The 19,560-nt window shown below is 37.1% G+C and overlaps 1 protein-coding gene across 1 annotated transcript in view; it reads left to right on the forward strand.

Annotated features, from left to right (window-relative positions):
* Window positions 1-19,560, forward strand: part of LOC145997326 (WD repeat-containing protein on Y chromosome-like) — a 151,710-nt gene that overhangs the window by 75,984 nt on the left and 56,166 nt on the right. Inside the window, exon 7 of the mRNA XM_083134243.1 lies at window positions 1,545-1,660. Within this exon, the coding sequence (XP_082990369.1) occupies window positions 1,545-1,660 (116 nt within the window). The remainder of the gene's footprint in view (window positions 1-1,544; window positions 1,661-19,560) is intronic.

Here is a 19,560-nt window from a genome sequence, read left to right on the forward strand (position 1 = left end):
TTGGGGTCCTTCTGTATCTATCCTTCAAGCCATCAATTATTATTAGTTCATGCTTAGTACAAGTATGTTCTTTCTTATATTTTATTTAAGTCGGACCTTCTCTTCAGGCGCCTATGATAATTATTTTAATAAAAGATCTAATTTATCCTCAAGCCTACATAGAGACCAAGAATATCGTACCTGTCGCGAATAATTCAATAATTTACAAGGTTCACGCTTTTGTAATAGTCTGGAATTCTTCGTTTCCCTAATTCATTTCTTCAGTATACATTTTCTTAAGATCCGAAAGTATATTCGCAAATTTGTGGGGGCAAGAGGGTTGGGGCAAAAATTGCACCCTAGTTAGAAGTTCATTTTTAAATTGCACAAAATGTTGAAAACAATTATGTAATTCTGTAATATCTTAAGTTTTTTCCACGAAACTATTCGCAAGTTCCTTTGAGTGCTTCGCCATGATACGCCTTGTTTATTTAGGCCATATGTAATATTTTATTTGTTGTCTGTGACACAGAAATCGGTTTGATTTATTTATTTTCTGTAACATTGCGGTTTGTGTTATCAAATTTATAGTTTCTAGACTTATGTGTAATTAAAAGTGGCATGGGAAGCGAAAGTCATTTCCGGTTTATAAATATTTGTAGAACTGTCCAATCTTTTATTGATTCCGTTGCTAGGACAACAGTGCGAGAATAGGCGAAAAGTAAGTTGAGTTGCGAGAGATGTTAATGTTGTGAAAACACTGTTATAAAGAAAAATCCGAAGCTTAATTGAAATGTGTTTGTATTTGTGAATATCGTTGTGTTAATATGCAGTGTTTGTTTAAAGGTAAAATGTGTTATTAAACTTGTAAAATGGCAAGAAGCTATTTCTTTTCCTAAACGTACGTCCTGAGAATGCTCAGTGTAGCACATAAAAGAGAGTCCCATAACTCTACCGCACAAGGGGATTGGGCAATTACGGTGACGTAATCCAGTGGCGATCACCCAAAAGGAACGTCACAGCCTTGCAGCATTAAAATTTCTTCACTACCATGATCAATGGATTACCCAATAACAAAACACTAAAATTATACCTTCTTTATTGTTCTTTAATAAATTTGCATCCATCTATAATAGTGTATTTATTCTTTTCACAAAAGTAACACTCGGCATAAGCACAATTCCATTTCATTTGGATAAGATGAAGTTGGGATCACCTGTTTCCCAAGGAGAATGGCCAGTATGGTTATCGTAATGGATAAAGGCATGAAAAAAGTTAGCCTCCCCAAGTAGACGGACGAAACTACGCTTATGGCCTTGCTCATGATATAAAAATATCGTAAAGTATATACAGTCACCGGCAATATAAATGGGATACCTAGATCCTGAAATAAGTGGATTTTAATAGCAAATTTCCAATGGCAACTTCTACCATCGTAGTAGAGTTAGGCAACACGCATAACGCCTTGCAGGGAAGCGAGTATTTCAGGATCTAGGTGTTCCATTTTTATTGCCTATGACTGTACACCTGTGATACGTTGCAGTTAATTTCTTACCTGGTTTCAGGAATTCCTACGACAACGTTTGACACAACCATCAGGAAGAGGCAGATCAAGGTTTACAGGTGGAAGGTTCACAATGATCTCATAGAGAGCATCCAGTACGCACCAACGCTGAAGCAGGTAGGTGCTATTCTAGTCTTTGATTAGATTAGATCTAGTGCGCCTTTCTACTGTATGTTTTAGCCTTCGTAAAATGCCTTTTTTTTCTAAAGGCCCTTTACAGTAATTCGTTTCTGAAAAGTATGTCGTATGTGTGATATATTTATTTCTTCTCGTGCATGTCGGCTGGCTCCACGCTCTACCTATAATTATACGTGTTTGTACAGTTGTGAGATGCATTCTTTGAAGAATAATAGTAATGGAAAGGAACACGTGTAGGTGACCCGATAAGGAATTTTATGTTGATTACACATAGTCACGGAGACCCATACGCAACTAAAAAATATCTCTCTCATGACAGTGACAGCGATTAGGGCGGGGGGTATTTCCCCTCACTACTTTTTGCCACGTTGACCCCCGCACTATGCTAAACCTTATCTAACAAGGTAAAGTAAGCTGTCCTTGTCCTCCCCCTCCCCTAGTTTTGGAACCCAATCGCCGCACTTTCTTTTCTGTTACCTCTTTTCTCCGACCTTCCCTCACTCAACACTCGGGTGTTTCCATGCTTTTCTTTCCTCAGTCTGCCACTTCCATCCCTGTTACGTTTTTCATTCCCATCAAGGAGGGGATTTGCGACTAGGCTATTCTAAGCTACGGCCTAGGGGCCACAAGTCCAGCGGGTCGCACAAAAATGAGACATTGAAGGGGTAGATGTGACAGAGACCATCGACAATTAGAATTCCTTAATATCGTGATAATAGCAAAATACAACATGGCAAGTCATTTTACTTCCTTATTTCATGAAAGAAGGAGATTCTTAACTAACTAACTAACTAACTCCCTAGCCTTCTTAAACCCGAAGGTTCATGGCTGCAGCAACACAGGCCTTCCATCTTTCCCTATCTTGAGCAAGTTCTATATACTCTTTTCCATCCCTACCGATTTCTCTTAGGTCCATCTCAACGTTGTCCCTCCATCTTCGTCTTGGTCTTCCTACAGGTCTCTTTACCATCAGGTTTCCCAACAAGAATCCTGTAAACTCCTCTTTCCTCTCCCATTCGTGCCACATGGCCTGACCACCTAAGTCTTCTTGATTTAATTATTCTAATAATATCTGGACATGAATACAAATTATGTAGTTCTAAATTATGTCACCTTCTCCACTCACCTGTCTCCTCATCCCTTTTAGGTCCAAAGATTTTCCTAAGGATCTTATTTTCAAATACTCTCAATTTATGTTCCTCTTTCAATGTAAGGGACCAAGTTTCACATCCATATAATACTACAGTAGTGGTATTGATGATACAACCAGTGCCCGAAAGGAAGAGCTGCCCTCATGCAGATTTGCTATACTTAAAACAAGCTCAACATGGCCATATGAGCTTTTTGCTCTAGTGTGGAACCCTGCCTAATCCAAGATTTTTGTAAAAATGCCCTTCAGAAAGGAAGAGCTCCCTCAGATTGATTTGTCTATACTTATAAAAGGCACTTCTGTGAGATTGTTGTCCATAAATTTGTTAAAAATATGCCCCTCTTGGCCATACTTAAAACTAGGCCACCCACACCCATACATACCCACCTATACACACCTACACCCACCCACACCCACCCACACATATTTACTTCTGGTCCACTTCCGGTCCACTTCCGGTCCACTTCCGGTCCACTTCCGGTCCACTTCCGGTTTGCCTACTTCCGGTTTGCCTACTTCCGGTTTGCCTACTTCCGGTTTGCCTACTTCCGGTCTACTTGTGGCCAAGTTGTGGCTTATTTCTGCTATTTTTATCCAGCATAGAGTTTTGATTTGAAACCCAAGAAATTGTATATAAATACCAAAGCCAAAAATATTAAGTGTATACACACATACACACACACACACACACAAAGCACACAGCTGAACCCAACTGCTATTTTTATCCAGCATAGAGTTTTGATTTGAAACCCAAGAAATTGTATATAAATACCAAAGCCAAAAATATTAAGTGTATACACACATACACACACACACACACACACACACAAAGCACAGTGTTGAACCCAACTGCTATTTTTATCCAGCATAGAATTTTGATTTGAATCCCAAGAAATTGTATATAATAAACAACAACAAAAATGCCGAATCAAAAACATTGTAATCAATGCAATAAGAATATATCCAACCCCAATTGGGCCAGACACCAAAAGATTTGTAACCCAGACAAATACAGAACTCCCACAAAAATTTGCCCCAAATGCAATAGAAAATACAGCATGCAATACTTCACATATATACATAAAAATACTTGCTCTGTACAGTCATCAATATTGCCCCCTCAACCATCTACATCTGGTCTGAAAAGGAAGCACGAAGCACCTCTTAATGCCAGAGCAGCAAAACAGCCACGCTATGCACTACCTATCCACAGCAGTTTTAATGCCCAACTTAGGGATTATCGGTTTGTATCAGAGCCAAGATGTGGCATTGAGAATTTTTTGAATAGTATAAATTCTAATCTGCAGGCAATTCTTAATGCACAAAATGGCTCTTATAAGCTGTCCCTCAAATTGTTTGTACAATATAAGAAACCAAATGGTACAAAATTTACACAGCCCCACATAACAGAAACTGTACCGGTATATTCAAATGCAAATTCGGACAAAATAATAAGCAGTTTGATGGATCAACTGAATATCAAACACTCTGAATTTGCGGCAAAAGAGTCAGGATGGAGCCTATGCGGTTCATCACACAAGCTCTATGTTAATATTTCTGAATTCAGCTCATTACAAGGATCTACATATGTGCCATTACCTGCCAATATCAAAAACAAAACAGCCGTGGTTAATATAAAAAATAATGACCAGAAATGCTTTTTGTGGTGTATTTTAGCTGCTTTGTATCCAGTTTCAAGAAATCCTGAGAGAATAAGTTATTACAAACAGCATGAACATGATTTTGACGATGCAATAGAGGGTTTGAAATATCCAATGTCTGTTCAGAATATTGATAAATTTGAAAAAAGGGCCAGGCACATCAATGGCAAACAATTATCTATTAATGTATTTATTTGTTCCACTGGCAATTGCCCGATAGCACCTCTCAGAATCAGTACAATTGATGATGATTCTGCTGTTCCGATTGATCTGCTCTTAATTGAAGGGGATGGCACATATCATTACACTCTGATACATAATCTTGAAGCTTTAGTCAGAAAACAACTAGACAAAACTCATAGAATATTCAAGTTGTGCAGAAGATGTTTAACTGTATTTGATGGTCAAAAAATGGTGAAGGGGGTTCGGGAAGAGAATGCAGAAATTGCCAAAAACAAGTTAATTGAGCATCTGAAATACTGTGGGAACCATAAACCTGTTCATATGGTGATGCCCAATCCAAGTGAAAATTGCAAATTCAAAAAGTTTGAAGCCTTGTTGGAACACCCCGCATATATTGTCTGTGATTTTGAATCGAACCTCAAACCTCTTGCATCCTGCAATCCAGATAATGAAGAATCTTCAATTACACCATACCAGCTACATGAACCTTCCAGCTTTTGTTATACAGTTATACGGGGTGGTGTAGCTAGTGAGCCACACTTATACATGGGACCAGATGCCATCAAAATATTTGCACATGGAATAGAAAATGAGTGCCGTGACATAGCATCTAACATCTTATTAAAATCAAAGCCCATGTTGCCTTTAACAGAGGAACAGATTGAAGATTTCAACAATGCAGAAAAATGCCCGGTATGTGATTCTGAATTTTCAGATACAAATATCAAGGTTCATCACCATTCTCATACAGATGGTAAATTCTTAATGGCCCTGTGTAATAGCTGTAATATTAAGATCAAGAGACCAAGATTTGTCCCCATATTTTGCCATGGAACATCCAATTATGATTTCCATCATCTGATCAGGTACGAGGGGTTTGACAAGCAGAATTTAAATATTTTAGCTGAAAATGATGAAAAATATATATCTATTAGCAAGATAATTAAAGTTGATGGTGTTCCTATTCACATAAGATTTCTTGATTCTTACAGATTTTTATCTGCTAGCCTGGCTACACTGGCAAATCAATTATCTGATGATCAATTCAAAATCACACGTGCATTGTTTCCAAATCAGGACCTGAAATTAATTAGGCGGAAGGGTGTATATCCATATGACTATGTTACAGATTTTTCTAAATTTGATGAGTGTTCCCTGCCACCACAAGAAGAGTTTTACAGCAAAATCAGAGGATCTGGAATCACTGATGAAGATTATCACCATGCTCAGTTGATGTGGAACAATTTAAAATGCAAGACATTTGGTGATTATCACATGGCATATTTAAAACTTGATGTCACCCTCTTAGCTGATATATTGCAGGCATTCAGAAAATCTTCTATGCAAAATTATAAACTGGATCCAATATATTTTTTCAGTGCCCCAGGCCTAGCATGGGCCGCAACGTTTTTGAACACTAACATGCATTTGGATCTGATCCACGATCAAGATACGTATCTGTTTATGGAGAAAGGTATAAGAGGAGGGATGGTGCAATGTTCCCAGAGATATGCCAGAGCAAATAACAAATATATGCCTGATTATGATCCAGCACGGCCATCAAATTATATAACGTATTTAGATGCAAACAGCCTCTATGGTGACGCCATGATGAAAAAACTGCCATATGCAGGGCTTGAATGGGTTGAAGATATCAATATTGAGGATCTTAAGAATTTTGATGACAGTGAATATGGCCTCTTATTAGAGGTTGATCTGATAATTCCTGATGATTTGCACAAGAAATTTTCTGATCTGCCCCCAATTTCCGAGGTTCAGTGCTCACCTGGCTCTAAACAGAAGAAGCTCATGATGACTCTGGAGCCGAAACAGGGATATGTCACATATTACAAAAACCTCCAGTTCCTGATGAAGCATGGTGTTCAAGTGACCAAAATTGGCAAAGTCTTAAGGTTCAGGCACTCAGAATGGTTGAAACCATATATTGATACAAACACAGAGCTTCGAACATCTGCAAAGAGCCAATTTGATAAGGGCTTGTTTAAATTGATGGTGAATTCAGTGTATGGCAAAACAATTGAAAATGTCAGAAAACATACCGATGTTAAAATAATTACTGACCCCAGCCTGAGCAAAAAATTGGTTGCAAAGCCCAACTTCAATTATAGAAGAATTTATGATGAGCACATGGCACTTTTCAACATGAAAAAAACAAAGATCAAATTTGATAAACCTATTTATGTAGGGGCTGTGATATTGGAATCGTCCAAATTACATATGTTAACATTGTATTATGATGTGTTGAAACCTTTTTATGGTGATCGTGTAAAATTATTGTACATGGACACGGATAGTTTTATTCTTGATATTCAAACAGAAGATGTTTATCAAGATATGTCACAGCCTGAATTGTTTCAATATTTTGATACCAGTGAACATACAAGAATTCAACCCCACAACAAAAAGGTGCCTGGCAAGTTAAAAGATGAGACACTTGGTGATGTTATTGTGGAATTTGCTGGGTTAAGTGCCAAGGTGTATACTTTTAAAACATGTAGTGGTGCTGCTGCCAAAAAGGCCAAGGGCGTTGGCAAAGTAACTGTGGAAAAAGATCTTGAATTTGAAGATTATAAAAATTGCCTCAAATCCCAGAATTCAATTAAAACATCAGAAAATAGAATTCAGAGTGAGGATCACTTATTGACTACAAATATTGTAAGAAAAGTGGCACTGGACCCACATGATGATAAGAGATGCATTTTATCATGTGGCATACATACTCTACCATGGGGGCATTGTGATTTGAAAAATGGGAATCAATGCCCAATTACAGAGCATGATTTGAAATAAATAAACATGCCTATGAACTTATTTGGGTTCAAAAAACAGGTTATTATGGAGCTGCCGACACCACAACCCTCTTCTGATATGCTGTCTAAACTGAGTGGCTTGTTAATTATTCATCTGAACAGCATACTTACAGATGTTGATGATGAAACAGGCAAAACATTGTACATATTTAACAATAATTTAAATCATTACCAATTACCTGTAGGTGGGCAATTGCAATTTATTACAACCCCTGAGGGTGATGTCAAGATTTCAATAGGGAGAAATATTTATAGAATTAAGCACTCAAACATGATTTCTGGCACTGTATATACTGTTTCTGTTGGTGACTGCTTATATATTGAGGTCCCTGGGTCATATGACAAGCTTATACCCTTTTTTATAGAATTAAGAATCAGATACTCTATAATAAATAACCATTAAAACAAAAATGCCTAATGATATATTTGGCCATACAAGACATGAAGATCACAGTGATGAGATTCTGATGCTTGATGTCAGAGTCAAGAAATTAAGAAGTGATTTACAAGCTTTACAAACCACACTCAATGCCAGTCTTCAATTAGAAATTACAAATTTACAATCACAATGCATGGACCCTCTTCTTAAAATTGATTCCGAACTCAAAGTGCTGCTTCAGAAATATACTGATTTGGCCACATTGGATAATTTTCAAAGTTTAGAAGAAGCTGTAGCAGCTCTTCAAGCCAAATTTAAGACCCAGGCCACCAACTCCGTGCAATTGAAACAGCAATTGGAAGAGCAGATAAATAATGTCCAGACACAGCTCCAAACAATTGTCAAAAGCATAAAATTACAAGAAGATTTTGATCTAGTGATTTCCACTCTAAAGGAACAGATTCAATCACTCCAGATACCTAACCTGGATCCTCTGCACAATGCCATAGCCGAGGTTAAAGAAAAAATTGAGACACTTGAAAATTTTATGAACAATTTGCCATCTTCTGATGCTTTGAATGCAATAACTCGGAGTGTAGCAAATATTAAGCTGCAACTTGAAACATATGAAGATTTTGGAAAAATTCAAAGTACCATAACCCATCTTGAAGGTACAATAGCAGCAGTGCAAAGTGATTTGGCAAATGTACAAGAATCTCTCCTGCCTGGGATTGTAGACACACTTGTTAGTGTCCAGCACCAAATCACAAAGCTTGAAAACCTCAACACTGAATCTGAGCTATCTCATTTTCATCACTTGATTGATGATATCCAAACAAAACTTGAAATTTTACAACAATCCACACCCACTCAGGCAGATATAGCCCTGCTCCAAAATGCTATGCAAAATGTGGCTGATGCTTCTGAATTAAACAATGTGAAATTGGCACTTGAATTTTTGCAAAATACAGTATCAAATCTTCCCACATCACAGGAACTTAAAAATATTAAGAGAGCTGTGAATCGCATATTGAAATCAGAAGATATCAAGAATATCCAGACAGAGATCAAACAACTTACTCAGACAGTGGCCACTCTACCAACCAATCAACATATTAATGAACTGCATGCCCTGTTTGAGGATATCAGAAGACAGGTCCATGATCTTACTGCTCAAAATTCAAAATTGGCAGTTGTTGAAAATTTGCAACAAATTGTAGCTAATATCAAGCAACAGCTAGGAACCATGGAATCCAATCAAGCAAATGCTCTGTCTGTTTTTGCCACCCAGCTTCAAGAGATTGTGCAACAATACAAGAAACTTATTGTGGACATAAAAATTAAGCCAGGCCATGATGATGTTGTTAGGACCATCAATGAGCACCTTGAATCTGTAACAAGCAGATTGCTCACAGCAGAAAAGGAAATAACAGGCATAATCGAGAATCCAAAACATTCAGTAATTCTTGAATTGTACAGCATCCCCAACAAAGAATATGATTCACCATTTACACCAGGTGGCAAAATATATATGCTGTCCCCTGCACAATTTTATTATCAATTTTTTGTTGGGGGCACACTGAGACCAATCAAGATCAAATATTGGCATCAGCCACAGGCATACCACTACCCTACCTTATCAATAACAAATGCTGAGAACAAAGTGAAAATCACCAGTGTAGAGTTAGAGGATTTTACAGACCCCAATACATTAGAAACAGCCTATACTGAAGATGATGGCACTTTGGAATTTAAAATACATATTGGAGACAAATTATATTTAGAAAATCCTGCAGTATCAGCTGCTGAATACCCCATAGTTGCAATATTCTTGTTTACATATTATGTCTAGACAAATTATTGTTGATGAATTACACAGACAGGCCAGACATCATTTTAAGAGACTCCCAGTAGTCACAAAGGGCATAGATGATTTATGGCAGAGCGACTTGATTGAGTTGTCAAGTGGGCAGTTGAAAAACTTAGACAAAATCAACAAGGGCTACAAGTATCTACTCACTGTCATAGACACATTTTCAAAATTTGCCTGGGCTGTGCCACTCAAATCCAAGACTGGAAAATGTGTTACAGAAGCCCTCAGGACAATCATCAATCAGAGTGGAAGATCCCCGCGCTATTTGCAAACAGATAATGGCAAAGAATTTTATAATTCTGTGTTTCAACAATTTATTAAAAGCCAGGCAATAAAACATTATTCGAGTTACAGTGATCTCAAAGCCTCAATTGTAGAGAGATTCAACAAAACCCTAAAAAATCTTATGTATAAACAATTTACCCTCCAAGGTAATTATAAATGGATTAATATTCTTCCAGAACTTCTACATAAATATAACAACTCGGTCCATTCCACAATCAACATGAAACCCTCTGAAGTAACTTCATCTGATGAGCAAAAATTGATCAGCACTGTTTATTATCCTAAATACCAGCCAACAACAAGAAAGGCCAAATACAGGGTGGATGATCAAGTAAGAATCAACAAATATAAGCACTTATTCAAAAGAGGCTTTACAAGAAACTGGAGCACCGAATTATTTACAGTGGTTCAAGTTAAACCCGGGACCCTTAACACATATATAATAAAAGATCATCGAGGAGAAATTCTCAAAGGCAGGTTCTATGAACAAGAGCTCAGCAAAACTAAACAGCCTGACACATATCTCATAGAAAAAATCATCCGCAGAAAAGGCAACAAGTTATTTGTCAAATGGCTGGGTCATCCGGAAAACAGCTGGGTCGATGCAAACAAAATAATAATATGAGCACCTGGGATGTTATAAAAAGGCTGCCAGAACCTGAACAACAAAATAAGAGAAATGGCAACTTGCTGCCTGAAAATATTAGATGTCTTATTGTCGGGCCATCTGCTTGTGGTAAAACTACACTAATGGTTGATAATTTTTTATTGGCACCCAACTGGTTAGACTGGAAAAACAGGCACTTGTATGTCTTCTCTAAGAGCTTGGAACAATTAAAATATCAGCAGCTGATGAAGCTATATGATGGATTGGATATAGCCACTTTTGAATCAGATATTAAGCCACTTCACGAATGTCTCGATAATTCTGTTGTTGTGTTTGATGACGTTATACTGGATAATCAAAACAAGGTTAGGAATTTCTTTACACAGGGCCGACACAAAAACATTGATTGCTTTTACTTGGCACAGACTTTTTCAAAAATACCGAAGCAGCTGATCCGAGACAACAGCAATTTTATATGTGTGTTTCATCAAGATCATACCAACCTCAAACACATACATGATGAATATGTAGGTGGGGACTTGAGCTACAATGATTTTTCCAAGTTTTGCAGCAGGTGCTGGAACCAGGACAGTTATGGGTTTGTCACAATTGATATGACAAGAACACCTAGTAGTGGAAAATACAGAAATAAAATCAACGATTTTCTAGACGTTGAAACATATATAAATAACCATGAAAAGGCCAATAATTGATGATCTTAAATTAAGAGATTATCTTGTAAAAAGATTTAAGGGATGGAAATCAGAGAACCGGGGAATTTATGAAAAACACAAACAAGCAGAACAGCCTGTAATTGATGCTATTAATAATTTAGGTAAGAATATCAAAACTGTTACAGAGCAAAATCAAGATTTGATCACAGAGCTTGTACCTGTAGCTGCAAGGAACATATTAGATTATCCATTCACCCCACTTTCCAGTATTCATACACCTAGTCCTGTTGCTCCTAGAAGAATTGAAGCTACTCAGGATCCTATTGAATTGGGTCTTCTTGCTCAAAAATATTTAACCACACCTAAAGACAACAAAGATGAGGTGTTTGGCTTATATGCTGACACAGAGCTTGATGGCAGCATCATACATAGAATTGGCAATTTCAGAGTAACATTTATGGGAGATGATATAATTGTATATTCAGAATCTCGTCTCGGAGAAAAAGGTGGTTTTGTTAAGTATCCCGGCACACCTGGATTGTGGGAACTGATGACTAGGAAAAGGCCTGGCAGCTATACAGATCAAGATTATGAGGATTACAAGGAAATATTAATAAAATCAGATGCTCTATACCAGAACAATGATCCCACACAAAAAAGAGTCAAGTCGAGCAGTGGAGCAAAATACAACAACTTAATCAAGCCCATATGGTCACAGATCAAGACTGGCAGTGGAATCAAACAATACAACACCCTGCCTAAAGAATTTGTGTGGGTTGATGATGTCAGGAAACTTGTAGATAGGTTATTGGTGATAGCTGGGGAGGAAAATGCTGGGAACCACAATTTTTACAATGAAAAAGTTGGAATTATGGACATGATAAGCACAAAATTGTCTAATTTTATAGTGAATGACCCTAAGGGGATTGGATATCTCATAAAAATTATTAATACTCTACCCCCCAAATTTTGGAATATTTCTGAGGGTCGGGGCCTGGTTAATGACATTATAAACAAGCTGCCATTTGAACTACATATTCCAGGCTATCAGTATTGTGGTCCAGGCACAAAATTGGACCATAGATTAAACAGAGGGGATCCTGGTGTAAATCCCCTAGATGCTGCTTGTAGAGACCATGACATAGCATACAACACACATACTGCTCTTGACAAGAGACATGTTGCAGACAAGAAATTAGAAGAGGCTGCATTTGGTAGATTTGTAAGCAAAGATGCTTCTTTAAGTGAAAAAATAGCAGCATTGGGAACCACCATAGCTATGAGCACCAAACAAAAACTGGGGTGGGGGTTGTAAATATGTATATAATAAACCTACAATGAAGGCCAAGGGTGTTATGTATCAAATACCTTATGCAGGTCTTAAATCTCTTAAAACTATTGATAGTCTCTTGACCAAAAAGCAGCGCAAGAAAAAAAGCTCTTGTCTTGCAAAGGGACATGGTATGAAATTGTTGCTTAGTACCCCCCAATTAAAAAAATTACAGCAATCAAGAAAAAAATCACATGTGGGGGGATTTATATTTACCATCCCTGCCATCTTAGCTGCTCTCGGGGCTGTGGGGAGCTTGGCTGGGGGATCAGCTGCCATAGCAAAAACAGTAATAGATGCCAAGAAAAATAAGGCAGAATTAGATGAGCAGAGGCGCCATAACCTGGCCATGGAGAAAAAAGGCAAAGGTGTTAAGAGAGCCATGAATAAGTTTGAAAAAAACAAGAGCCGCTTACCAAGATATTGAAGCTTTGATCAAGCCACTGGGCATCAAAAATTTTAGGGGTGTGTACATGTCTGATTCTTTGCCAGAACAACCACTCAACAAAGAGTGTGGCATTGTTAATTTGGATCAGTACAAAAATCAGGGCACTCACTGGATTTGTTATCTTAAATATTTAAACAATGAGGCATTTGTGTTTGATTCATTTGGAGGTGTTCCACCTGAAAATTTAGTAAAATATCTAAAATCACCTAATCTTTATTACAATAATGCAAGTGTTCAAAATTTCAAAGATGTTAATTGCGGACATTTGTGTTTATCTGTTCTCAGATATATGTCTCAAATAAATAAACCATCAATTGAAAATTTTCAAAAGGCCTTGTGGTATTTAAAACATCATGGGGGTATTCCATCTCACCAGCCAAAATTCAATATTGAAACTTAAATTACATGATGACATAGTGTATCCCAAAACAATAGCTCTCAGAGCATTTTACGGCATGTACCTAATCCCTAATATTACACACCACAACAATAAAATTGCAGTAGGGGATCAAAAAATTGTCATCACTCCAGGGCAGTATAATCTATCCACTCTAAATGCTCAATTACCCAGAGGTGTAGTGTTAAGTCAAAATTCTGTCACTCACAGAGTAGAGATTGTATCTGCTACAGAAACAGTGGATCTGGGTACTATAGGAGAGCTGTTAGGCTTTGAGAACAACACAAAACTCGAACCAGCCATCAAACACACTGCTATGAATATACCCAAATTCTTAGCCATAGAGACTCTGAATATTCACTGTAATGTGGCCGAGGGTATGATCACCAAATCAAATGGCATAGGCACTCACAAACAAACTGGCATCATTGCAACATTCAAACCTAATTCCGAATTCATGGAGCCAATCATCTACAATCCATCCCCAACATTATATTTTCCTGTATGCCATAATAGAATAGATAACATTGAATTGATGGTCACTAATGAAAAAGAAGAATTAGTTGATTTTGCTGGAGCCACAACAACTGCTATCATAGAGATTAACATTTAAATAAAAATACATACAATGGAAAATATTGAGAGTTATGAGCTACAATCATTCCCCCCAAACAGGAGGACATTTGCAAATTTAAATCAACCAAACACAGAGATTGAGGTTGATCTTGATGTAGGGGATGGATTTATACACCCCCACAGAGCAGATCTATACATCAAATTTGATGTTGTAAAGCTCGATGGAACAGATTATCCGGCAAATTCAAATATAAGATTGGTGGATAATTTTGTACCGCATCTGTTCTCTGAAATTGAGATCAGAAAGCATGGCGTTGTTATAAACAGAATATATTATCCCGGCATTACCTCCACAGCTTTGGCCACACTAAAATTATCTAAAACCGAAGCTTCATACTACAAAATCGGTGGATTTGAGGCTGGTGATAAGATATTATCTAAAAATCATACAGTGCTGTTCCCCATGCGCCTGTTGCCAGGATTCTTCTCAGATTACAAAGATATTATGTGGAAGGGTGGTTTAAGAATCACATTTAGAAGAGCTGCCAATGATAATAATGCCTTGATGAGGTACAGTACATTAAATTCTACAGGAGAAGCTTTGCCTAATACCTTACCAGATGCAGGCAAATGCATTATTCAGACTATGGAGCTAAGAATCCCTGTTGTTGAATATGAGGCCAGTTATGCTCTTAAATACAAAGCTGATATAATAAAAAATCCACAGATTCCTCTGCAATTTTACACATATCAATCTGTACAGAAGCCCGCATCTGGCACATATTATGAGTTTGATGCTACAAATTCATTCTCCAGTATACAATACGACATGCCTGATTTTGTGGTGGTATTGTTTCAGACTGGGAGACACAACAATCAGGAAAAAAATTCGAGTAAATTTGATAGCTGCAACATCAAGAACATATATCTTAAAAATGGCAGAAATGAGGTATTTCCTAGAGAAAATTATAATTTAGACATGTCCAAGGATGATTTCCTCAAATTATATGAGGCATTTTCTTCCTTCAAACGTGTCACTACTGGCAGTACTGACATGTATTACACACCAGATGAATTCAAAACACAGAGACCCATGTTTGTAATCAACACTTCAAAAAGGAAACAAGTTGTGGTGAATGACAGGACAAACATTAAAATTATCTGTGAATTCCATGAGGCTTTACCTGATGACACCATTTGTAGTGTTATTCTCATAGGGGAAAAATCATATGTTTATGATGTAAGAAATGAGAGGGTCACAGAGCAATTCTAGAGGGTCTCTGCATATGGCATTGTTTTAATAATAGATAAACAAATTGAAACTGGTATCCAGTTGAACTTAAACCGGAAGTGGACCGGAAGTAGGCAAACCGGAAGTGGACCGGAAGTGGACCGAAAGTGGACCGGAAGTGGACCAGAAGTAAATATGTGTGGGTGGGTGTGGGTGGGTGTAGGTGTGTATAGGTGGGTATGTATGGGTGTGGGTGGCCTAGTTTTAAGTATGGCCAAGAGGGGCATATTTTTAACAAATTTATGGACAACAATCTCACAGAAGTGCCTTTTATAAGTATAGACAAATCAATCTGAGGGAGCTCTTCCTTTCTGAAGGGCATTTTTACAAAAATCTTGGATTAGGCAGGGTTCCACACTAGAGCAAAAAGCTCATATGGCCATGTTGAGCTTGTTTTAAGTATAGCAAATCTGCATGAGGGCAGCTCTTCCTTTCCGGCACTGGTTGTATCATCAATACCACTACTTACTACAGGCAAAATTACTGTTTTGTATATTTTAACTTTTAGTTTCTTAGATATTAAACGAGAAGACAAAAGTTTATGAAGAGAGAAGTAACATGCATTTCCTGAATTAAGCCTACTTTTTATTTCCTCTTTAATATAATTTTCATTTGTTAATATTACTCCTAAGTATTTGAATTTGGAAACTGGTTCAAAGGAGTTGTTATCAATAATTAGAATTTGATTATTACCTAACACTTGGTTTCGGCCTGTAAGCATATATTTAGTTTTCTCTTTGTTAACTTCCAAACCTATCTCTTTAGCAGTTTTGAAAAATATCTTAGCATTATTCTTAATTGTATTCACATCATCCCCCAGTAAGTCTACATCATCTGCATATGCTAACAACTGAGTCACACCATTTAATTTTAGTCCTTCTTTAGTTTCTTTTACCTTCCTAACAGCATATTCTAAGGCAAAATTAAAGAGCAATGGAGATAATGCATCTCCTTGTTTTAACCCATCATGAATTGTAAATTTGTCAGACATATTAATACCCACACGAATTTTACTTTCTGTTTCACTGGTGCATATTTTTATCATACTAACAAGCTTCTTAGGTATTCCAAACTCGACTAATATATTGTATAATTTATCTCTTTTGACCGAATCATATGCTTTTTTGAAATCAATGAATAGCTGATGGACATCTTGATTATATTCCCACTTTTTTTCAAGTGTCTGTCTGATGTGAAAAAGTTGATCTGTAGTTGATCTGTTACGTTTAAATCCACATTGATAATCACCTATAATTTCATTAGCATATGGGGTTAGTCTTGTTAAAAGAATGTTAGATAATATTTTATATGTTGTTGAGAGTAGAGAAATTCCACGGTAATTATTGCAGTTCATTTTATCACCTTTTCTAAACACAGGAACAATTATGGATTCTTTCCACTGTTGAGGGATTTCTTCTTTATTCCATATTAAACAAATTAATTTATGAATTTGATATATTAATGAATTTCCACCATATTTAATTAACTCAGCTGGTATTAAATCAATGCCAGGTGCTTTGTTATTCTTTAGCCTTTTAATAGCATCTTTAACTTCAGTCAAGTTAGGTTCTGGAACTAAAGGTTCTGCTGTGTGGACTTCATTTACTTCTGATTTATCTCCTACATGGACATTTAAAAGGTCATTAAAGTAGTTCTTCCATCTATTTAGAATATCGCTTGGGTCAGCTAGAAAATCACCGTCTTTATCTTTTATCAAGTTTACTTTAGGTTGCCACCCCTTTCTAAACTCATTTACACTTTTATATAAATCTCTGATATTTTTATTTTTGCTGTTTGTTTCAATTTCGTTAATTTTGCTTTTCAAGTAATCTCTTTTTTTACTTCTAAACGTGCGATTAACTTCTCGCTTTATTCTATTATAATTGTTTAGATTTTGTATCATCAGAGTTATTTAACCACCTAAGTCTAGCCTGATTTCTTATTTCTATTAGATTATGACATTCATTATCAAACCATGGCTTACTTTTTCTCGGTTTATGGTATCCTATACTTTCTTTAGCTGCTGATTCTATTGCATTACGTATGTGCTCCCAATTCTTATTTACGTCTGTTTCATTTATATTTTCATCATCATTTAAATCCTGCAAAACATCAAATCTATTTGACAGTTTAATTTGGTAATCTTTCTTAATTCTTTCATCAGTAAACTTTCCTGTATTAAATTTTAGAACCTTTAGATTTTGTTGCTTATGATTTATCACTGAGAGTCTTTCTCTTAATTTAGCAATTACTAAATAATGGTCACTGGCACAGTCAGCACCTCTATGTGTACGAACGTCAATTATACTAGTATGCCTTCTCTTATCAATGAGAATATGATCTATCTGATTATGAGTTTTACCATCTGGAGAAGACCAGGTATATTTATGGGTATTTTTATGTTTAAAAGTGGTACTTTTCACAATTAAATTCTTTGAGGTTGCAAAAGTAATCAATCTTATACCATTATCATTACTTAATTCATGAAGACTTTCTTTACCAATCGTGGGTTTAAATGCCTCTTCTTTGCCAATCTGTGCATTACAGTCACCTAACAGAATTTTCATATCATACTGAGAAAATTTATCAAAGACCTGTTCTAACTCTGTATAAAAATCATCTTTAGTATTATCATCTTTATCTTCCGTTGGTGCATGTATGTTTATTAAAATAATTTTACACCACCTACCCTGTAAAACTGCTTATGATATCCTATCATTAATAAATTCTACTGTTTTAAGAGCCGAGATAATTCTATTATTTATGAAAAAGCCTGTTCCAAAATTATGATTTTCAGTACCACCATAGAAAAAAGTATAATTTTTAGTTTTACAATTCCCTTCTCCTGGCCACCTAACTTCCTGGACAGCTACTACATCTAATTTATACTTAACTATCTCATTAACTGTACACTGAAATGCCTCAGGCCGGTAAAGGCTCAGAACATTCCAGGTGCCTAATTTAATATCCTTATTCCTAATGTAGATCTTATCCTTAGTCCAGGGACCTCCCAAAGTAGTCCCCACCCGGAGATCCGAACGGGGGACTATTTTACCTCCGGAATATTTTACCTTGGGAACATCCATGGCCTTATATTGCAAGAAGGAGATTATTGCGTTATCTAATCTCGACGATGAACAGATGAAATGGATGAACCGGACAAACGCAATGATAGATCCATGCCTTGACCTGAGTTCGAAGCATGGAGCTCTGGCGTCGCACCGTTTGACGCTGCCTACTTCGCCACGGAGTGGGCTGTTACTTATCCCGTGTCTGAAAAGTGCAAGACTGTGATCCTCCGAGTATGGTCTTGCATTGCAGTGCAGTCTTGAAGTCGTGGACTGGAAGTGTTGTCTTTCGAATTGCACTCCGACTGCAGCGCCAAATACGATCAGTAGATAAAACTGAGGACACGTTGTTTTAACCGCGCTTTAAACACTTGTTTTTCACCATAGAAATCACATAGCATTTTCAAATGTTCTTATACAAACATTAGAAGAACTTCAACCAACAACTTGCTGGCCTATAACGTATGGGGGTTATTTCCGAGTAAACAAAAAATAATCGATCACACAATTCGAGCATTCCCTGACATTCGCTACGAGACTCGGCGGCAAGCGGCCCGGCGTCAGCGCTTGTCTTTCCCGGTGAACGGGGTCCGCGACAGTCGCACGCTATAGTCTGTTTTTTTCACTCCCCTGCCTTCGCTCTCTTTTCCTTTCTGTTGACGTTGCAGACTGACGCCAGTATAATCCTCCCTCGGAAGTTGTGTCGTGTCGTGTCCGTGTGTTGAAGATTGTGGCTTAATATGGCACCACAAAAGTTTACATTACAACAAAGGATTTATCTTGTCGAGGGTTACTTCGGAAAGAGGAATTGTGGAGATGTGCGACGACGTTTTGCAACGAAATTTCCTGGTGTTCCCGTTCCACATAGGACCACTATATTAAACCTCGTAAAAAAGTTTAGAGTAACAGGATCAGTTCTGAATAAAAGTGGAAAGAATAACCCACGTGTACTTACTGAGGAAAAACTCGATGAGATAGGACAAAAGTTAGAACAGTCTCCTCGGAAATCTATCCGCCGCCTCTCACAAGAAACTGGTGTTTCAAAAACCCACTAGGTCCCCCAATTTGCCAGCCTGCGATTTTTATTTATGGGGAAATCTAAAAAATAAAGTATACAAAGACAATC

This window comes from Lepisma saccharinum, chromosome 13 (genome assembly GCF_977018435.1).
Source record: "Lepisma saccharinum chromosome 13, izLepSacc3.1, whole genome shotgun sequence".
Classification (NCBI taxonomy): Eukaryota; Metazoa; Arthropoda; class Insecta; order Zygentoma; family Lepismatidae; genus Lepisma; species Lepisma saccharinum.